Source organism: Heterodontus francisci, chromosome 13 (assembly GCF_036365525.1).
Source record: "Heterodontus francisci isolate sHetFra1 chromosome 13, sHetFra1.hap1, whole genome shotgun sequence".
NCBI lineage: Eukaryota > Metazoa > Chordata > Chondrichthyes > Heterodontiformes > Heterodontidae > Heterodontus > Heterodontus francisci.
Window position 1 is genome coordinate 17117132 of NC_090383.1, and position 21817 is coordinate 17138948.

At 45.2% G+C, this 21817-nt stretch overlaps 1 protein-coding gene across 2 annotated transcripts in view; it reads right to left on the reverse strand.

The window, feature by feature from the left end:
* The window catches only part of LOC137376249 (sodium/potassium/calcium exchanger 3-like), a 451264-nt gene that overhangs the window by 22874 nt on the left and 406573 nt on the right, over positions 1 to 21817 (reverse strand). For both annotated transcript variants that reach the window (XR_010976157.1, XM_068044421.1), the window contains exons 9-14: positions 21359 to 21412; positions 16889 to 17025; positions 12621 to 12781; positions 10172 to 10445; positions 6976 to 7142; positions 1119 to 1233 (exon numbers count right to left, since the gene is read on the reverse strand). Coding sequence is in view for 1 of the 2 variants with exons in the window: in XM_068044421.1 (XP_067900522.1) it covers positions 1119 to 1233; positions 6976 to 7142; positions 10172 to 10445; positions 12621 to 12781; positions 16889 to 17025; positions 21359 to 21412 (908 nt within the window). In the remaining variant the exon portion in view is untranslated. The remainder of the gene's footprint in view (positions 1 to 1118; positions 1234 to 6975; positions 7143 to 10171; positions 10446 to 12620; positions 12782 to 16888; positions 17026 to 21358; positions 21413 to 21817) is intronic.

Genomic DNA, 21817 nt, shown 5'->3' on the forward strand with positions numbered 1-21817 from the left:
CTTCTTCGTTGCCGACCTTTTTGATGTTGCAGTTTTGGAGCAATTTTGTTTTATTCGTTCATGGGATTTGGGCGTCACTGACAAGGCCAGCATTTATTGTCCATCCCTAATTGCCCTTGAGAAGGTGCTGGTGAGCTGCCTTCTTGAACCGCTGCAGTCCATGGGAGGTAGGTACACTGTTAGGAAGTGAGTTCCAGGATTTTGACCCAGCGACAGTGAAGGAAAGGATATATAGTTACAAGTCAGGATGGTGTGTGGCTTGGAGGAGAACTTACAGGTGGTGGTGTTGCCATGCAACAGCTGCCCTTGTCCTTCTAGGTGGTGGAGGTCGCGGGTTTGTTTGAGTTACATTTGCATCGGCTGCTACAACCCTTTCCTATGTATTCTTTTCAGCCAATATGTTCTTTTTTCACCTTTCTGCCTTTATGGACCATTTAGGGGTACATCACCAAGCCTCAGTGGCCACCTCTAACATTTAAATCAATGTTGCCGTTAATTTGCACACATCCTGGCCTGTGGATTTGGAATTATCCAGCAACAACTGCAAGATCTACTCTTCTACCAAACCTCTAGATGCACAAAATTCAAATAGGATAGACCTGTGAGTAATAAATATATCAGCACAAATAGAACAGAACTGCCTGGAATTTGTGGGCCAGGTTGCCACCACTCGTAGACCGCATGTGAGCAATAATTCGGCAAAAATTCACAGTAGCGTAGCAGTAGGTTGTCTTCTGAGTGTGGGGATAAAGGGCTTTGTTGAGATGGAAAAGAAGGAGCTTTCGTTTGCATCAGACCCATAACCATACTGTGCCTAGCCTGAGAGAGCTTGGGGATGGCAGTGGGTGCCAAAAGTGCTCCATTCTTCCTCCATGACATTCTTTATTTTGACAAGCACAAATAAATTAATGCAAAAAAAAATCCATTGCAAGTACAAAAAGAACTGCACTGTGGAAAATCTGGATGGAGAATATGTCATGTATTTGTACCAAATTAAATATAAGATGAGCAGACATGGTGCACCACAAACTGAATTCAGGCCTAAGCATTTAAATCAAATACCAATATTAAAGCATATTGTACATTTCTCTCAGTGCTGACAGTTGTGCTGTGCTTACCTTGCCGGGCAACTATAAGGCTGGCCATGCAATCCGGTACGCTCGTTCCAGCTGCCAGGAAGGTGATTCCCATTATAACATCAGGAATTCCGAGTGTGTACCCAATTATTGTGACCTAGACAACATCACATTACTCTTAGTAACTGAACACAGGATTCTGAAAGCCTTTATATTTTGGCTTTCACATTAAGATAACCAATAGAGAATCAACTTCTTCACCAGTGAGCCACCAATTACAACTTCAGGTTACTCCTGTAACTGACCACTGTTGGACATCCGTTTCTATCTTTTATGCATTCATCTCCAAATTGATTCATTTCGGTAATTCATATCACATGCATTTTGAGCACTTCTGCATTCATGGCTCCCAGTCTCCCTTCCAAACTCTTGGGCTACGAGCGTTAGTCCTGTGCTAAAGAGCTGCAACGTGGTTTCTGCAGTACAGAAACATTGTTGTGTTCTTGCCTTATTTACGATCTGAAGCGCTGCACAAAAAACAGCCAGGCGCTGCGCAAATGACTACTGGCAACACCTATGCAGTCGTATTTAGCTGGCCTCCAACACCGGAAACATCAGAGGAATGTATGATGGCATTAAGAGAGCTTTTGGACCAACCGTCAAGAAGATCGCCCCCCCCATCAATTCTAAATCAGGGGAAATGATCACTGACCAATGCAAGCAAATGGAGCGCTGGGTGGAGCACTACCTAGAACTGTACTCCAGGGAAAATTTTGTCACTGAGACCACCCTCAATGCAGCCCAGTCTCTGCCAGTTATGGGTGAGCTGGACGAACAGCCAACAAAATCAGAACTCAGTGATGCTATTGATTCTCTAGCCAGTGGAAAAGCCCCTGAAAAGGACGGCATTACCCCTGAAATAATCAAGAGTGCCAAGCTTGCTATACTCTCAGCACTCCATGAACTCTTTTACTTGTGCTGTGATGAGGGAGCAGTACCACAGGACATGCGCGATGCCAATATCATCACCCTCTATAAGAACAAGGGTGACCCTACCGTGGCGTCTCCCTGCTCAGCATAGTGGGGAAAGTCTTCACTCAAGTCATTTTAAACAGACTCCAGAAGCTGGTTGAGCGTGTCTATCCTGAGGTACAGTGCGGCTTTCGAGCAGAGAGATCCATCATTGACATGCTGTTCTCCCTTCGCCAGCTACAGGAGAAATGCCGCAAACAACAGATGCCGCTCTACGTTGCTTTCATAGATCTCACCAAAGCCTTTGACCTCGTCAGCAGACGTGGTCTCTTCAGACTACTAGTAAAGATCGATGTCCACCAAAGCTACTAAGTATCATCACCTCATTCCTTGACAATATGAAAGGCACAATTCAGCATAGCGGTGCCTCATCAGACCCCTTTCCTATCCTGAATGGTGTGAAACAGGGCTGTGTTCTCACACATACACTGTTTGGGACCTTCTTCTCTCTGCTGCTCTCACATGCGTTCAAGTCCTCAGAAGAAGGAATTTTCCTCCACACAAGATCAGATGGCAGGTTGTTCAACCTTGCCCATCTTAGAGTGAAGACCAAAGTATGGAAAGTCCTCATCAGGGAACTCCTCTTTGCTGACGATGCTGCATTAACATCCCACACAGAAGAGTGTCTGCAGAGACTCATCGACAGGATTGCGGCTGCCTGCACCAAATTTGGCCTAACCATCAGCCTCAAGAAAACGAACATCATGCGACAGAAATGCTCCATCCATCAATATTGGCGACCATGCTCTGGAAGTGGTTCAAGAGTTCACCTACCTAGGCTCAACTATCACCAGTAACCTGTCTCTTGATGCAGAAATCAACAAGCGCATGGGAAAGGCGTCCGTTGCTGTGTTCAGACTGGCCAAGAGGGTGTGGGAAAATGGCGCACTGATACAGAACACAAAAGTCCGAGTGTATCAAGCCTGTGTCCTCAGTACCTTGCTCTACGGCAGCGAGGCCTGGACAACGTATGTCAGCTAAGAGCGACGTCTCAACTCATTCCACCTTCGCTGCCTCCGGAGAATCCTTGGCATCAGGTGGCAGGACCGTATCTCCAACGCAGAAGTCCTCCAGGCGGCCAACATCCCCAGCATAAACACCCTACTGAGTCAGCGACACTTGAGATGGCTTGGCCATGTGAGCTGCACGTAAGATGGCAGGATCCCCAAGGACACATTGGACAACGAGCTCGTCAATGGTATCAGACCCACTGGCCGCCCATGCCTCCACTTTAAAGACGTCTGCAAACATGACATGAAGTCCTGTGACATTGATCACAAGTCGTGGGAGTCAGTTGCCAGTGATCGCCAGAGCTGGCGGGCAGCCATAAAGGCGGCTCAAAGAGTGGTGAGTCGAAGAGACTTAGCAGTTGGCAGGAAAAAAGACAGAAGTGCAAGAAGAGAGCCAACTATGTAACAGCCCCGACAACCAATTTTATCTGCAGCACCTGTGGAAGAGTCTGTCACTCTAGAATTGGTCTTTATAGCCACTCCAGGCGCTGCTCCACAAACCACTGACCACCTCTAAGCGCTTACCCATTGTCTCTCGAGACAAGGAGGCCAAAGAATCATGGCTCTCAAATGGCATGTACAAAACTATTGAGCTCAGAGTGGATAAGCACCGAGACCTTTAACTCCTTGGGCCGAATCCAGCCCAAAGTGCTGGGAATGAACATTTCCTCATGTCAGCTGAAAGAGCGTAACCTTCCAGTCTCACCCCAAGTCCATATGGGGTGAGGGCCCACAGCACAAAACTGCCATAAACTGTTAACCTCACTCCATAGGACAGCTGGTATATGAAATAGAAAATGGTGCATCATTGCACTAAAGGGTTCCCTTCTGAGCTTCTGCTAGAGCTCTGGATCTAACCTGTACTAAACTTAGCCTGGGAGTTCTTGACACTGATGTAGGAAGAATTCCATTCCATTCCCCAGCTTAAACATTTGAGTGAGGACAACAAATGAACAAATCAAAATACTGCAACAGAATAACATTTTCTTTTGAAGCTAAGGACTGTCCCCCATTTCTAATGATTTTAGCCCTATCAACTCAATATTTATGAATTATAACATATTTCAAGTGAATTCTTTAATGTCTGGGTGATAAACATTCCAGGATCTAAAATCTCAACTTGACACCCCAAGAAACAGTGGGTCGTGGCACGGGGGTCGGTAAAATTCTGCGGGGAGAGGGCAGCCTCGACCCGTGACATCGAGAAGGGCCTGCCGCATATTACTGGCGGCACCTGCACGGTGGTTGCCGGGGATTTACACGTCATCGGGGGCGGGCGCTCCGCCCCCAATATTTAAATGAGCCCCCGCGCTGAATATCGCGGGGGCTCCTAGGCGGCCGCTGAATGCAGGCACCCCACTGAGTTCAAAGGGCGTCGCCATGGAGTGCGGCGCCCGAATAAAATTCAGCCCAGTGTCTCCGATTGCTCCTCAAAGGGGAAGGGGCTGGGGACAGATTCGGCATTGTAAAGTCTTTGGGAATATTTCATAATCTGCTAAATGACTACACAATTTAACCAGTGGCACAGCACAATCACTCGCACAAGTTTTCCTAACAGAAGAAGGGAGGACATGGAATGTGAGCCGTTTTCACCTCAGAGATTGCTTTGCAGCAAACTTAAGTTTTGGACCACCTCACCCCACCAGCAGTTCCATCACTTATTGCACCTGGCTGGAGTGGTTTAGATCCCATCCTATACTCGCCCAGTTTTTTGGCTTGTTGTGTTTCTTTGGTTTCCAGGACACCTGGTCCTTGTAACAGCTGTTAAAAAAAAAACACATGGTGCTTCTCTTCAGGCAGCTACTTTCCAGACTTCTGGGAGATGGCTTGACTTCATTTTGAGGGAACAAAGCGAGAAGAACAGAAAGTGAACCGTTAAAATAGTTTCACATTGTCTTGATCCCCCGATTTCTCCCATCATCAACACCCTGCAGGTCCTGAACTGAACTTGGCTGCGTCAGGGAGATCCCATCTGTCCGGAATGTGTCACAGCTCATAGGGTAGGCTAGTCTCACTTAAATATGTACGCTCGCAGCTTTTGATAATTTTAAATGGCCTTCCCTTGCACAGGCCGTATATGTTCCTGCTTTCTCGAGGGCAATTCCCTGAGGTGGGATTCCTCATCCCATTCATTCCCTGGCTGAGAAACGTTTTAGTTTCCCTCCTGCCCTTATTTTCACCTCTCAGTGCAGTAAAAGTGAGTCCTCGCAGCGAGACATGGGACTAGAATCAAATAGAATATAGTACAGCTCAGGAGGCCATTCGGCCCATCGAATCTACTGAACTTTTGGCAGCAGATTATTCCAATCTTATCACTGTAGGGCAAATGATGGCCCCCAGAAAAAAATTAAGTAACTGTTAAAATAACTGTCTATAACTTTGCTAATAAAAGTGGCAGTTCTATCACAGCAAAAAAAACCACAATAAATTCTTGAAAATATTATGTTTTCATAAAACAGGTTCATGCATGCACATAGGAATGTAACTTTGCCGAATGGAAGTTTATTCTCATGCATAAGGTCATGAGATTGTGAACTCCCAACTATACAGGTCTTCGCTGGACGCCAGTACCCTATAAGGTAAGTTAAGCAGGCAGCTATCTGGGAAAGGCAGGGGATTCCTGGGAGCCAGTGAGAATTAGGGAATGTATAGAGGAAGACTCAAATAGCTCACCAATCGAGCAACACAAAATGTTTATCCGATCATGTGCAATGCCAATGTGCTCATGAAATTGTCATAGAGTCATTTACGGCACAGAAGGAGGCTATTAGGCCCATCAAGTTCATGCCAGCTGTCCATGGAACTATTCAGTCAATCCCACATCCCTGCTCGATCCCCGTAGCCCTGCAAGTATATTTCCTTTAAGTGGCCATTCAATTTCCTTCTGAAGTCATTGATTGTCTCTGCTTCCACCACCCTCGTGGGAAGCGAGTTCCAGGTCATTACCACCTTCTGCGTAAAAATGTTCTTCCTCATATTCATCCTGCATGGGGGAATGGGACAAGTGTTCTCACAGTGACGCAGCCAATGATGTGGCTGGCATGACAACATGGTTCACTGCTGGGCTGTGACTGTGGTAAGGCTGCCAAATTGGCTCTAAACTTAGAGGGTTCAAACAAAGGTCACAAGAAGCATGTTTGCTCTATTGACTGTCAAGGGAATGGGAAGGATGTTATGTGCTCTGCTGATGTAATGGGCTGGACGCTGCATTCCAATCAACTGAATGAGCTGGATGGTGTTCAAATGTGGATTTATGTACAAAACAAGTTGCTACAAAGACCTTCTGACAATGCAACTTGAATATTTCTTTTCTACTTTCTCTCCACCTCTCATGAAGACATTGACTCATAGTGGGTATAGTTTTAACAGCTACAAACTGCCCTCCAGTACCACTCTAAGTATCCATTCTCCATGTGTGCACCTAGACAGTGAATGCAGGCAGGCTAATTAACTGTGAGAGGCCAAGCCTAATTCTGTTCCTCTATCAGCGTTTGCACACATACTTACTGGGGGGTGGCCACTGCACTGTGATCAGGAGTCAGAGCTACGCCTGATTATTTCTTGACTGCAATGGAGAGGGATTGAAGCAGACAGATAGTGCCCGCATTACTTGAAGACAGGTAGCTCAGCGAAGACCCGGGATTGAACTGGGAACCTTCATGGGTGTGCAGTCATCAGCGAGCCATCAAGGCAGCTGACAATGTGTCTTCACCTCCCCCTTCAGTAACTCTTAAGAGTGATTACAGCACAGAAGGAGGCCATTCAGCCCATCGAGCCCATGCCGAAGCTCAAAAAGGTTCAAGGAAACACAAGGGGGCAGCCTATTTCTTACAGCCCTTTGTCAAGCTGGCACTTACCATCCACACCATGACGTACGAGAAAACTGCAATCCACAAGGTCGCTGAGACGAACGTGAACATGAAGTACTTCTCCCAGCGAGGCTTGGCACAGTTCGGAATAGTGAAGTACATCAGGAAGCACAGTGGCCATGCAATCGCCCACTTAATCACATCCCACATTCCCCCTGCAGGGACACAGAATAAAAGCAGCTCAAACTCAGACACAGACTTTCACTCGCACTGTTCTCAATAGGTGGGGGATAAAGAACATGGAAATAAGTGGAGATGTTAAGACTGGTGTTGAGAGCTCAGGCTGCCAGGGGCCAGCCTGGCACAGCAGGGAAATCACTACTCTGACCTTCCGTCTCTTAAAATCAATGGATGGTTATCAGCTGAGGCTCCCTGCTGGCAGCAAGTGCTTGGAAATCAGCCCTATTGTAAAGATCATCAATTTGAACCCCTGCCTCTTCTGATTAGACCAATACTGTTCCAATCAGATGATTATTCTTATCTTCTTGTCACTTCCCCTCCCACTTAAAGCCTTAAAACTCTCTGCCTCATAGTCTTCATTGCATTCTATTTTAATTGATATTACCAAGGTCATTACTATATTCTTCTAAACTTTTGTCCCTTCCTCCTCCTAGGTTCCACAGACCTGGCTCGGCTGCCTTTCCTTCTCACGGTTGGAACTGAAGGCATTGAAATTCGGGCGCATCCATTTGTGGACGTGCAGCGATTGCAAGCTATGACCCCCGTGTCTGAATGGTCAGGCCTGAGGTACCCTGAGAAAATGAAAGGGTGAAATTCTCCTGAGCTGCTCGTGGCAGTGCCCGGGACATTCTTGGATAAGCTGGGAGAGCTGACAATCCTAATGTTTGGCTGACCACTCACATTCGGTATGTTGTCAATTAAATTGCAATCAGAGCCTGTAAACAAATCACTGTGGAATAAATTAATTTTAAAGAGTCACTGTCTTTTCATAAAAGGTGTTTGGCAATTCGGATGAAGAGTGCCAGGAGAACACAGTATTACTTTCCTCGGTGTCCAAATGAAAACGCCAGACAATTTATTGCAACCTGTCTTTGCAAAAAAAAAAAGGCATTTTCGCCATCTCTTATAAAGACCTTTTTTTTTAAAAAAAAACAAATGTGTCAAGTGACTGTTAATTGGGGAGATAAAGGTCAAGTGTATTTTAAAAAATTCATTCTTGGAATATGGATGTCATTGGCAAGGCTGGCATATATTGCCCATCCTTCTTTGCCCTGAGAAGGTGCTGGTGGATCGTCATCTGGAACTGCTGCAGTCAATGTGGTGAAGGGGCTCCCACAACATTGTCTGGTAAGAAGTTCCAGGATTTTGACCCAGCGATGATGAGGGAACAGTGATAAATGCTCAGGTCAGGATGCTGTGTGACTGGGATGGGAAATTGGACGTGATAGTGTCCCCATGCACCTGTTGCCCTTGTCCTTCTCCGGCGGTTGCTACACACTGCAGCCAGAAGACTCAGCTCGGCTGTTCAGCTCAGCTTTCATCACATACAACTCAATTTGCCTTCTGTGAATCTCATTTTTCTGTGCATGTTCAGGCGCTGTTTGTTTGCCCAGTTACCAGCCACTGCCAATACTGCTTTTTGAGTAGTATTATTTTCCATTGCAGTTTATTTTTGTTAAGCTCTGAGTTTACAATGCAAATTGGGAACTAATCTGTGAATGTCACACCTTTGTCCATCAGAAAAGAACAAATATTTTCCAACCACATGCTGCTCAGGTAGCAATCAAACAGAGAGCACATTGCACAGACACAGGGGAAAAAAACATCAACTGTTCACAGTTAGGAAGGGAGTGGCGAGGAGGTACTTTCTGCCTGCATGCAGCCGACACTTGAAACATTAACAATTTCCAATGCAGTTATAGCATTTTCCCTCAACTTCCTCTCCTTGTGCAGAGTACATCACTGGTTTTCTTCACTTCTGCATTTATGACTGATGAGGAAGGTGAACAACTTCCTGCTCCCCATAAATGCATTTGAATATTAACCTAGGGAGAAGACTAACTTATTGGATGAAATTGTGCTGTGAGTTACAGCATGTGGGTGGGTAAATACATTTGAATGCATATTTGTTATTTTAACAAAGGTGTTTACTTGTTTGAGGGATCTTGCTGTGCACAGATTGGTTGCTGCGTTTCCCACATTGCAACAGTGGCTACACTTCAAAAAGTACTTCATTGGCTGTAAACTGCTTTGGGACATCCTGAGGTTGTGAAAAGCGCAACAGAAATACAGTTCTATCTGAAATCAACCGCTTAAAATCACAAAGGAATTTCATGAGAATATGTTTACAAGTTTAAATGCTACTATTGCACAGCATGATTTCAACCCACAAGATAACAGCTGAGGAAAATCCACAGCATGCTATTTAAATTTCAAACACTACAGCATGGAATATAATGACAGAGGGAGTTCTGGAGCAGACTGCAGTCACTCGTAATACAAAAGAAATACCAGCAGAGGGAACTCTAGAGCAGGTGCTGTCGGCACACTCAACGCACTACAACAACAACACAGTACACCATACCAACTCTCACTCTCTGAGCCAGTCAGTAAACCAAACAGCACAGGCAGCAATGGAGCAAATTACACAGCCTGCACGCATAACAGTGAAGGGTGGTTTAGAACAGACCCACACAGATCATCCGAGTCCCTCTTCACACGCTTTTACATCAGCACTTAAATCCGATACAGCTCCTCTTAAAAGCAACCCAACAAAAAAATAAAGACTTACATTTATATAGCACCTTTCACAACCTCACCCCAAAGCACTTTGCAGCCAATGAAGTACTTTTGAAGTGCAGCCACTGCTTTAATGTTGGAAACATGGCAGCCAATTTGTGCACAGCAAGATCCCACAAACAGCAGCGTGATAATTTTTGTGATGTAGATTGAGGGATAATATTGGCTGGGACACTGGGGATAACTCTGCTGCTCTTCTTAGGAATAGTGCCATGGGATCTTCTACACCCATCTGAGAGAGCAGACAGGGCCTCCTCAGTTTAATGTTTCATCCAAACAATAGCCCAGCACCCCCTCAGTACTGCACTGGAGCATCAGCTTAGATTTTTGTGCTCAAGTCCTAGAATGGGTCTTGAACCCACAACCTACTGACTCCAAAGACAGAGTGCTACCAACTGAGCCACAGCTGACACTGTCAACTCACCAGGTAAGTGGAACGGCACGTACGGCCCCTCGCCTTCCTCCTCCTCCTCTTCTTCTTCATCGTTCTCATTGTTCTGGTTGTCCTCATTTTCGTTCTCATTCTCCCTTTCATTGCCGGCCTCAGTCCTGTCCTCTTCCCTCCTCTGGCCATTGATGCTCCTCTCTGTGGAGTTGCTTGGCCCTGTTCCGTTCTCGATGTTGTGTTTTGCCGGCATTTTAATGGAAACCTCGGGTTCTCCGTTGGAAACGGTCTTGTTGCTGATCAACCTTTGTCTCTGAAATACAGAGGACAGGAAAATGGGTTGTGTCACCACCAATTAAGACACACAGGCTGGTTGGGCACTAAAAGCACGGATCTATGTTTTCATGCGGAACTGATATAATTTGTGGCTTCAGAAAAGAGAACAGAAATATCAAGAAAGCAATTATAAATCCATGGGGGTAAACTGTTAGCCCAACTGTCCGTCTTTTTGGCTTAATGAAGATCAGGTCTGTGCAGAATTGGCATCATCTACATTCAATTATTTTAATGACTTGCAGCTATCGTCAAGTTGGATGTTGCCACCTCCTTGTCACATGGAGCAGGATTTTTTTTGGTACTGTGCCCACTACTTACAAGGGTGCCCACTTATCATGCAGGCCTATACTGGGCGAATGGTGCTAACCATTTGCCATTACCATCAGAGTCAATCACAACACATTAAGCATGCTGGCGATTTTGGACTATATGGGAGGTGGAAATTTAGTGTTCACAGGTTGCTGCCAGCCCACTTTAAGGCTGTTGAATTGATTAGCTCCATAACAAAGACATGCAACCCATATTCAATTACTCCCCTGTACTGCAGTGGCAAACTGTGTCTGTAGAGGACTCAAGAGCATTAGAGAGAATCACAACAATCCAGAGAAGGAGATTTGGGGAAAAGCCATGCAGCAGTTTTACCGTTTACTCCTTAGAGCAGGCAAATCTCATTAACACCAATGTACCCACTTTAAGCAGTGGGGACTGGAGATAATTCTCATGCCCCCTCATCTGCTCTGTCAGTTCTAGCTGTAAGTCATTGCCTGACTGACACATGGCTGCAGTGTACAGCCCAGCCACGCTATCATACTAGAGCCCTACAGCTGGCAAAGTTCTGCTCCTTGCAGACACAAATATGTACCACTCCAACAGCACACAATCTGACTCCTGCTTTGGGGTGCGAGCCGCACACTTTTTCAGTAACAGCAAAAAAACGATGGGGAAGCGATGGAGAAATGAATGGAGTCATGTGGCAGCACAGTGTGTACAGCAGGATTGGGAATCAACTGAATTGTTCCTGGTCCATTCTTCAACTTACTTGTGCTGCCCAGCGAGACACTGAGCTGAGCCAAGGGGCTTCCATGGAGTGAGAGGAGGAAGTTAAGACTGATACTCCATGGGATATAATGGTTCCTATGTTGCTAGGACCATGGAAAGGTTTTCTGTGGAAACATCAGAGTTGAACAATGGAGGTATGACAATGGATTGGTACCCTGAAACTGCTCTCAAGCAGCAGTCAGGAAGATGTTTCACTGGACTTCCCCTCAGGAGATTCAGCAAGTAGGTTAGTCACCATGATAGGGTGGATTATAAGTGGTATGCAGAAGGACTGAGCTTGATGGCATAAATGGCCTTTTCTTATTTAATGTTTTCTTATATTCTTACTGGATGAGTCATCCCAGTCTGCAGTTGTGCGGCCTCCTAGTATATGCTCAAAAATAGTCTCAGCAGCAAGCCACCTGCTGGGTTTTGGAGTGATGCTTGGCACAAATGAATTATTAGCAAATAAAATATAACTCCTACCTGTGATTTTTTTTTTTTGTAAAGCAGTACTACTTTTCATCAAAACAACATTCTTCTCGACATTAGTGGTAGCCTTCCTACTCATTGTTAACTCATGGTTCATTTGCGTAACATTTTTTTTAAAGTTTAAACTCCCTCTATCCCCCTCGCATTTCTCTTCTGGTTTCCCTGGGTCATCCACACAAGATGTTTCTTCCAACGTCACCATGCTGGGAGTTTCACAAAATTGACCCAGGGACAACTCTCTCTCCTATTCCTGCGGCCCTCATTTGGAGCCTCCCTCCTTCTCTACACCCACAATAAGGCAGCTGAAAAGTCAGCACAGTGAGGTAATAGAACAAACACTTCACTATCTTATGGCATCACAAACTCAAAAATTACAGCTGATTGTCACAAAGCCCTATTTTCAGTATAATAGAAAAGGACTCGCTATTTTAAAGGGGCAGAATGCAAACTTTTATAGTTTGGCCAGGCTTCAACTTCACAGTGTGTGGGGACGTGCGTACCTTGAGTTTGGGTCATAACACTGACAGACATCTACATTACATCCTTTAGACCTGTCGTCAGGTAGAAACTCACACCTGAACCTTTTCCCTTGGCACCTGCTGCTGTTGCTGAGAGTAAATACCTCATTGATGAGCATGCGACTAGCCATGCTTAGCCTGGTTTTAGGTCCAAAGTGACTGGTTATCATGATCCTTAGACTGGCCTCAGAGAAAGAGAGCTGGTGTGGATAAGCTGAGAGAAGCTCATCTACCATGAGCACGGAGGAGTTACGACAGAAGTTGGCTGTGAAGATAAGATAACAATGTTAAGTGTCGTGATTAAAACTCTCCACCAGCTCCAGTGATCCAATAGAAGGGCTGCTATTTTCTTCAATTCCCCCAAACCCGTGATGCTTTGTAACACTACACGTTCCCTTTAGTTAGGATGCAGACCTTTCTAGGCTGCAGAGATGTTCACAATCACCTGCCAGTCGTTTATTTTTTCTTGTGTGGGCCGTTTGGAAATTTGTAAATTCTAAACACATATTTCTTCTAAAAATAAGTCAGTTTTTTCCCATTTGTGTTTGTGGCTTCTGAAACGGAAATGTCAGTTACTCTGTTTTTCAATGAATTTTCATCAACAAAAAAAGCACAAAATCAGAACACAAGCTATCATTCCACCCCTTCCCACCCCTAATGGGTCATCTGTCCAGTTTTCAAATTGGCAGATGGGGGGAACTCTAGACAGGAAGCCTGCTTGTGGCTGGATTAGAGGAATAACTTCCTTCATAGAAATGGTCCAGTACCACGAGGCATTCAGTTTAGCTCCTCAGCTGGGATTTAACAAGACTTACCACAAATGAGACAGCGGATGGAAACGGGCATTGTTTGATTATGAAGTATCTGGGATAAGAGACTTCCGTTATGTGGAAGACTAGAGTAGCTGGAATTGTTCCCTTTCGGGCAAAAAAAGTGTAAGGAGAGGATTTAATCAAGGTGTTCACAATTATGAGGGGTTTTGATAGAGTGGCTCGGAGGTAACCGTTTCCACCACCACAGCATCAGTAACAAGAGGACACAGATTTAAGATAATTGGCAAAAAAAAATCTAGGAGAATTTTTTTACTCAGTGAGCTGTGAAATACACTGCCTGAAAGGCTCAATTACAACTTTTAAAAGGGAGGCGGATATATACTTGAAAGGAAGAATTTGCAGGGTATTGGGGAAAGAGCAGGGAAGTGGTAGAGCTAATTGGATAGCTCTTTTGTGGAGCCAACGCAGTCACAATGGGCCAAATGGCCTCCTTCCGTACTGTGTGATTCTATGTACCCGCTGTGCTATTGGCTGGCCAGGTCAATGCCTTTTTCCAGGCAATTGTTTCCAGTATGACTTTATAATCTCAAAGTTACGTGCTCGTATCCTTCTGCTCTCTTGGTTGCCATGAGGAAGTGCCAAGTGCACTAACACCAGCCAAATCAATAGCTCTGTTGACAGAGTTCTGAGTTCAGAGTTTCTGAACTCGGAATTCCTGAAAACCCATCCACTGAGATAATAATTTCCCTTTAAAAATAGGAAGTTTTCCATTTCCATTCTTTTGGATTACGAGCCCATACCTTGGCCCAATGTCCACTGTTCATGGCTGAACCTTGACTATGGCTCTTGGAGGCTATTTGACTAAAGGGTGGAAAACTCAGCCAAGCCCAAGCGTCCTCATTCAACATCTTATTATGTGCAGCCTCAGTGGGAGGAATCAAGGCTTGGTGACCTTCACTAGTCTTCCTTTCAGGGGGGGGCAGGGCTTTGCAGCAAGTTTTTCTTCAAACAACAGCTGGTGAATTTGGTGCTCTTGAAGGTGAGGGATGTTTGGGCTGATGGATAAAAGACTTTCCATTTCAGACACCGAGTTACATTCCTAGTATGAGTATACATCACCTGTAAACGCTCAGTAAACCTTCCTCTAATCTGCACCAACAAAATATACCTCCCAGCACCAACACCAACCCCAAACTCAGGGGAACTGGATGATCTAACAGCTCAGGGAAATTTCAATCGCTATACTGTTAGAGGTGCTATTTTTTGGATGAGACGTTAATCTGAGGCCCCTTGTGCTCCCTAAGGTGGGTGCAAAAGATCCCTTGGCATTATTTCAAAGAAGAGCAGGGGAGTGAACCCCAGTGTCCCAGCCAATATTAATCCCTCAAACAACATCAGAACAACAGATTATCTGGTCATTATCACATTGCTGTTTTTGGGAGCTTGCTGTGTGTAAATTGGCTGTCCCGTTTCCTACATTACAATAGTGACTGCACTTCAAGACTACTTCATTGGTCTCTGGAGGTCCTGAAAGGTGCTATATAAATGCAAGTCGTCCTTTTTTCTTTTTTTGCTGACTCAATTCTTCTCATGGACTTTGTTTTATCATCATTGAGACCACAGGGGCAGGTATCTCTGCCACCACCTCTCTCCCTGTCCCTGACCATGCTCTTCCTCACCCTATCTCTGATTCCCAGTCACTGTGGTTTCTCTCCTATTTACCCCCTACCCTCTCCAAGCTCACCTTTTCCCTGAGACCTGTCTCCTGTTCCTAGACACCCCTCCCCACCAACTCCTGTCAGCTCAATTACCTTTCCTGGCCTCCATGCTTGCTAACAATGTTAATTGCTCCCTCTGCTCATGCATGGACCCTTCAACGCTCCCTCACCCGCAAACCCATAACCCTGAGCAACGCCATCTCTAACCTCCCTTCTTTCTCCAAAATCCTGAAGCCTTTGCCTTCCAGCCCTGAAACATCTTTCAACAAACCTGCCTCTTTGAAGTCCTTCAGTCTGGCTTCCTTGCTTCTAAATATGAGACTCTTCTGGCTAAGATTGTAATTGACATCCTGTATAACTGTAATCACTGTTCCTTATCCCTCCCTGTCCTCTTTGTGGTGCTCAGTGCCATCCTCTTCCATGCCAATCTTCTGTTGTCCAGCCCTGTGAGGCAGTCCATGTGTGATTTCACTCCTGCCAACCCAAACACGACCAGCGCATTCCAGCAATTGCTTCTCTTCTCAGTCCCATCCAGACATTTCCCGAGTTCCCCAAGGATCCATCTCGGTCTCCCTCCTCTTCATTATCAACATGCTATCACTTGGCGATATCACTGGAAGGCACGGGGTCAGCTTCTATTGTCAGCACCCAGCTCTACCTCTCTGTCAGTGTTGGCAGACTGTATAACTGATATTACATAACAATTGAGTCAAAATTTCCTCCAAATGCACATTGGTAAGATCATCATTTTGGCCCCTGCTATGAATTCCACTCCCTTGCCACTGATTCCATCCCTATCATCAGTTACTTGTTCAGACTGTGTGAAATCTCGGCATTCTGTATAACCCAAAGTGAGTTCCAAATCTTCTTGCCTGCCAGTCACTGAGACTGCTTACTGCACTTCCCTCAACCCCACTGTTCATTATCCCTCTCTGCTCTTTTTGTGATGTTCAGTGCCATCTTCCTCTCTATCACCCTTCTGTTGCCCAGCTCTGTGAGGCTGTCCTTATGTGGTTTCACTCCTACCCATCCAAACACAACCAGTGCATCTCCAGCAATAGTTTCTCTTCTTGATCAAGTCCAGTGACTTCTGGAGTTTTGCAAGGTTACGCCTTAATCTCCTAAGGTCCATTGCCAAGGTTTTCATCGACACTTCTGACACTTATGGACTCAGTTTCTCCTTCTTGGTTTCCAATTCATCTCTTGTATTATGTCCCATACTGAGTACTTCTCACCCTCATCATCATCGTCCCCACTGATTCCCAACACACTGAACTTGAACACTTCATACTCATCGACAAATCCATCCACAGCCTCACCCCAGCCTAACTTTGCAACATCCTCCACCTTTAATTTTCCTCCCACACAAGATTTCCAGCTCTGGCTTTCTGTGCATTCACTCTCTGTTTGCCCCACCATTGGCAGCAGAGCTTTCAGCTGCCTGAGCCCTGCTCTCTGGCACTCCCTCTTGAAGCCCCTTTCTGCTTCTTTTGCCACCTTTAAAAACTAACCTTTTGCCCAAGCATTTGGCCACCTCTGTGAATTAATCCCACCATAGCAATTTCTCCCTCTGCAAAGGGGCTTGGGATATCTATGATGAAGGCACTTTATAAATACAAATAGATGTTGTTGTACCATGTCCCTTCTTTCCGATTTGAGGCCAGTTCTGCTTCTGCCTTGCAGAATTGTCCTCCTATCAGTCCTTTCTGTTGCCTCCCTTCCTGCCCTCCTGAAACGTTCTTGCATCTAAGTTCCACCATTTCCATGTCTCTCCTTGTAAAATGCATCCTTTTGTGTGAGGTGTGCTGTGTGAATGTGGGACATTGATTTACATGACTTTTAAAGGCAGCCTACCTACAATACATGGAGCCTAGTCCTTACCTTTTTTCAGTAAGACCACAGTTGCATCACAATTGCTGTTATCATCCATTTCTGTATTATTTGCATTCCCATTAGCCATGTTCACAGAAGTCTTCTTCCATTTGTTTTCAAAGAAGATTTGCATTGTGCTGTTGAACCTGGGCCCAATGAGAGCAGTCATTAGCAAAAATTAGAGTTTTAAAAATACACAATTCTCTAACGTCAAAAGCTTATATTATAAAACCAAATAAATTAATGTTTCCCACAACACCTGCAATGAAGTACAATGCAGATTGCATTGTTGTGAAGCATGTGAAAAGTTTCAGAGACATATGATTAGGTAGTATATAAACAAAAATCTTCAGAAGAATTGGGATAGCATTGTTGCTGTCTTGCAGGGTAGGTCATTACACAGCGTGTTTCTCAGCCTCTGTTGCAGAGCAATGCTGCCCTCCCTTTTAATACCATGTCCAACATGAGTCCCAAACTGCAACCCTGTCCCTTAGTCTATCACTGGTGACTCAATCCTGCCCCATATCTCAACCTCTCAACAGATAATATCAAAGCTGAGGCTAAGTGGCCCACCTACCCATCGTGGGTCTCAGCTGGAGTACAAATACTAGTCTTCGTACTGGAAAAATGTAATCTTTCTTATTGGCAAATCTTGGAACAATAATGGCTGTTGAGCTGAGTCCAAAAATAAGTTGAAAGAGCCCAATAACAAGAGTGACAAATTGTCAGGTAATTTTTCTATGCTTCTTGTTTTGTTTTTAGGTTTTTGCCACGTAGGTTTTCAGGAGGCTTTGTAGCAATCATGCTGCTGTCTACATTTTGTTCCCCCACCAGCTCCAACAATGACACAACGGTTCTTCCCAACCTGTGATTTTTGGAAGGGGGGGTGGTGAAAGATAGGCAGAATGATTTCATGTGGGTTTTGCTGTGCCCGAGTCACTTTACACCCACACCAGAATCTACAGGCAAAAGTGCCCACACCTGCATTTGCCAGAGGAGCAGTGCCTACGCAGGCTGCGAGTTATAAGCAATGCCCAGACCAGGTTATACTGCCTGCTCCAAGCAGATCTGCAGACACATCCCCGAGGTATGGCGCTGCCAGTAGCTGTCAAGGTCACAAATCCCCTTAGTGTTTGTGCTTCAGGATTATTTTAAGTTGTCATTAGGAATATCAATATCATAAGTCAGTCAACTGGCCATAGGTATATAAAGCAAGTGGCTAATGCCTTGTTTGCTCGAGTAAGCAATTTCATCTCTTGCTCCATGGATGGCTAACTGAGCTTTAATGGGCAGGATTCTCAATAAGCTTCTTGGGCCTATCGATTGGATTGATGCAGCCCTGCGCACCCCATTGCAAAAGGCCACTACCTCTGTGAATAGGGAAAGGAATCCACTCTTTCAATGTTAAGCTTGTTTATTTATTATTTATTTAGAGATACAGCACTGAAACAGGCCCTTCGGCCCACCGAGTCTGTGCCGACCAACAACCACCCATCTACACTAATCCTACATTAATCCCATATTCCCTACCACATCCCCACCATTCTCCTACCACCTACCTACACTAGGGGCAATTTACAATGGCCAATTTACCTACCAACCTGCAAGTCTTTGGCTGTGGGAGGAAACCGGAGCACCCGGCGGAAACCCACGCGGTCACAGGGAGAACTTGCAAACTCCACACAGGCAGTACCCAGAAGTGGCAGCAGAATATATTAGTTTCCTAGGTAGCTGTTACAATTTCTTCATGTTAAGGTATCCCACTGCCCTACCAATACTCCACTTTACAAAAACAAGTTGGGGTGACCTCTGATTGACCAAGGTTATTCTTTGGAGCCAATGCTCATTATAGGTTCCAGAATTCTATCTGAACAATAACGCGTTGCTATCCATTAGAGTACTCAGTAGGCACATCGAGGCAGTGCTTCTGGTACCTGAATAGATCTGGGGGCACCCTGAAATACAGTCTGGCTGAGGTTTTAAAAATTGTCGTGAGCTGCAAACTGCATAACCCTTCCCTGCAACAACACAGCATCAATGAGGCCCCAGTGGCAGATGGCCCACAGTTGCATCAAGGAGATGAAAGGGGAGCAGGAGCCCAGTCTGGTGCTGGGTGTGACAACAATTTGACAAGGTAACACAGGATATCTTCTCTTAACTCACAAATGTGTGGCCATTGCAGCCCTGTCCACATCTTCCCATGCCCATCACAAATACATCTTCAACTTTAATTGCCTTAAACTTTCCAGAAGTGCTGCAAATATGCCATGCCTGCCACCTGAAATATGCTGACAGGCCTTTGAAAGAGCGCTTTCTGCATCCAGCTTTACTGATCACAATGTTGTGCATGTGTGTTTTTTCCCACAGAGTATCCACTTGGTGATAGTGTGTGGCGTGCGTGCTTTTAAATGCAAGCCTCATGCTTCTTCTAGGGTGGCAGGAAGTACAAGAGGTGACTGGTTACTGTGTGTGTTCATAAGCCTTTGGGACTGAGGAGTCTCCGACAATAGGCCACCTGCAGGCTGCGCTAATTCCCTCAAGATACGGGCAACCTGGGCTTGCGTACATTTCTGGCACCGATGCGGCCATCAGGCTGAACTGGTTGGATGGTCCATATATGTGAGGGAGATGAGAGACACAAGCATCATCATCTGTGCACATTCCAGTCATAGCACTAGTATTGGACACAATGTCACCATAAGGGCGGCACAGTGGCGCAGTGGTTAGCACCGCAGCCTCACAGCTCCAGGGACCAGGGTTCAATTCTGGGTACTGCCTGTGCGGAGTTTGCAAGTTCTCCCTGTGTCCGCGTGGGTTTCCTCCGGGTGCTCTGGTTTCCTCCCACATGCCAAAGACTTGCAGGTTGATAGGTTAATTGGCCATTATAAATTGCCCCTAGTATAGGTAGGTGGTAGGAGAATGGTGGGGATGTGGTAGGGAATATGGGATTAATGTAGGATTAGTGTAGATGGGTGGTTGATGGTCGGCACAGACTCGGTGGGCCGAAGGGCCTGTTTCAGTGCTGTATCTCTAAACTAAACTAAACATAACTACAATCAGAGTGATTGCTGACATAATGGCCCCAAAAATCCAACTGGTAAATTGCTTTGCTTTTATGCCAATGCTAAATGAGTTGAAAATAGAAAATGCTGGAAATACTCAGCAGGCCTGGCAACGTCTGTGGAGAGAGAAACAGAGTTAATGTTTCAGTTCTGATGAAAGGTCATCAACCTGAACCTGAGTATTTCCAACACGTTTGTTTTTATTTCAGATTCCAGATTGCAGTACTTTGCTTTGTTAAATGAGATACGCTCCTTTTGCGAATGATAAATGATGCACATCGTTTTTATGCTGATGGTGAACGAGTTGCGCCCACTGATAGCCTGGGGAACTGGTTGCATCAGAATTTTGTGGGTCCATTTTTAAGAAGTATGTGTCTCATTGTCATGCTCCCGACTCCACTTGGGCGTCTCTGAGTGGGTCAATATCTATGGGAGCAGGGGGCAGACTCTAACACCCAGACACCATCCGCTGTTGTGATGTTTTTCCCTAAAGAGGTCAGAATGTCAAGGTATGGATGCATGGTGATAATGTTCAGCATATCTTGCTTTGGTGTGTAAGATCCTTCGTATGTCGTCATGCACAGACCTTACACTGAGGGAGTGGAATCCCACTCCTCTTGACCGGGTTGCCTATTGGAGTTTGCAAAGTATGGCTACCATCCATTGCACACAGGTTCTGAGGACAGCTGGCAACTCCCTAATGATGGTTGGCCTTATCTTGGTGCTCCATTTACAGAGGTGTTGAACTGCCCAGCTCTCCTGTAAAGTTCATGGCACCTGATGAATGCTTGCCATTCTACAGCCTGGCTGATATTAAGTAGATGACCTGTGGCTACCTGAAAGGACCCTGTGCCATAAAAGTTGAGTTCAGATGCCATCGCCACAGCCACAGAGAGAGGAAACAGGGGCCAGATAACCATGGCTTCAGATCCTAATGCAGTAGATGGCAGAGCACCATTACTGCCTCTTTGGAGCAGTGCACTCTCCTTTTAAATATCCCCTCACTAATGACCCTATATGACCTGTGGTCACTGTAGACTCTGTGGGTGGAAGTACTATCGGGTGGGGTCCAACCTCCTGAAATGTTGCTGACTCTCCTTTGTTCCACCCTGTGCTACTCCTCCTCCACCATGACACTGGAAATAAGGAATATGCTCATGGGAAATGCCTTGGCTGCTTTAATAAGCCTTCATTGTGGTGAGAGGAATTAAACCGTCATGACGGTTAGAGGTACGTCCAGGTATGCATAAGCAGATTGTCAAAAGAAATTGCTGCAAAAATTCATCCAGCAAGATATGGGGCCAAACAGAAAGTCTTTCTGGAGTGTGTCAACTAGAATAAAATTCTGTCCACCAGCTACCATTCCCTCCCCATCGATAAACTGAGGAGCTCAGTAAATGAGCAAACCTGTACGTACTTCATGATCAGGATGTAGATCGCATACATTGATATCAACACCAAAGACTCCCACCTGAGGAGGAAAATAACATGAATAGTGGGATTAATTCCTTAATATGCAATGTGGAATTACCTGAGAGTTTCACGGAGCAAAAAGTCTAAATAAAGAGCAATTTCTACAATTTGGGCAGACAACAAAAATTCAAATAACTAACAGTGAGTGTGGAGTGTTCATTCAGAGTGTGGAGCATTGAAAACAGGTACTGTATGTGATGAATATTGTTGGTATATGTGGATGACAGAACGCAGTCTGAGAATTAAACGGTGCTATACCTGAATGGTAGAAAGATTTAAAAAAGGAGGTACAAGGAAATTCATACTTAAAGTAGTTTACAGAATTAGTCAAGGTTTTACTGCCTTTTAAAATGTAAATTTTTGCACTTATCATAATATGAATCAGTGGCAGACCTTACAGTAA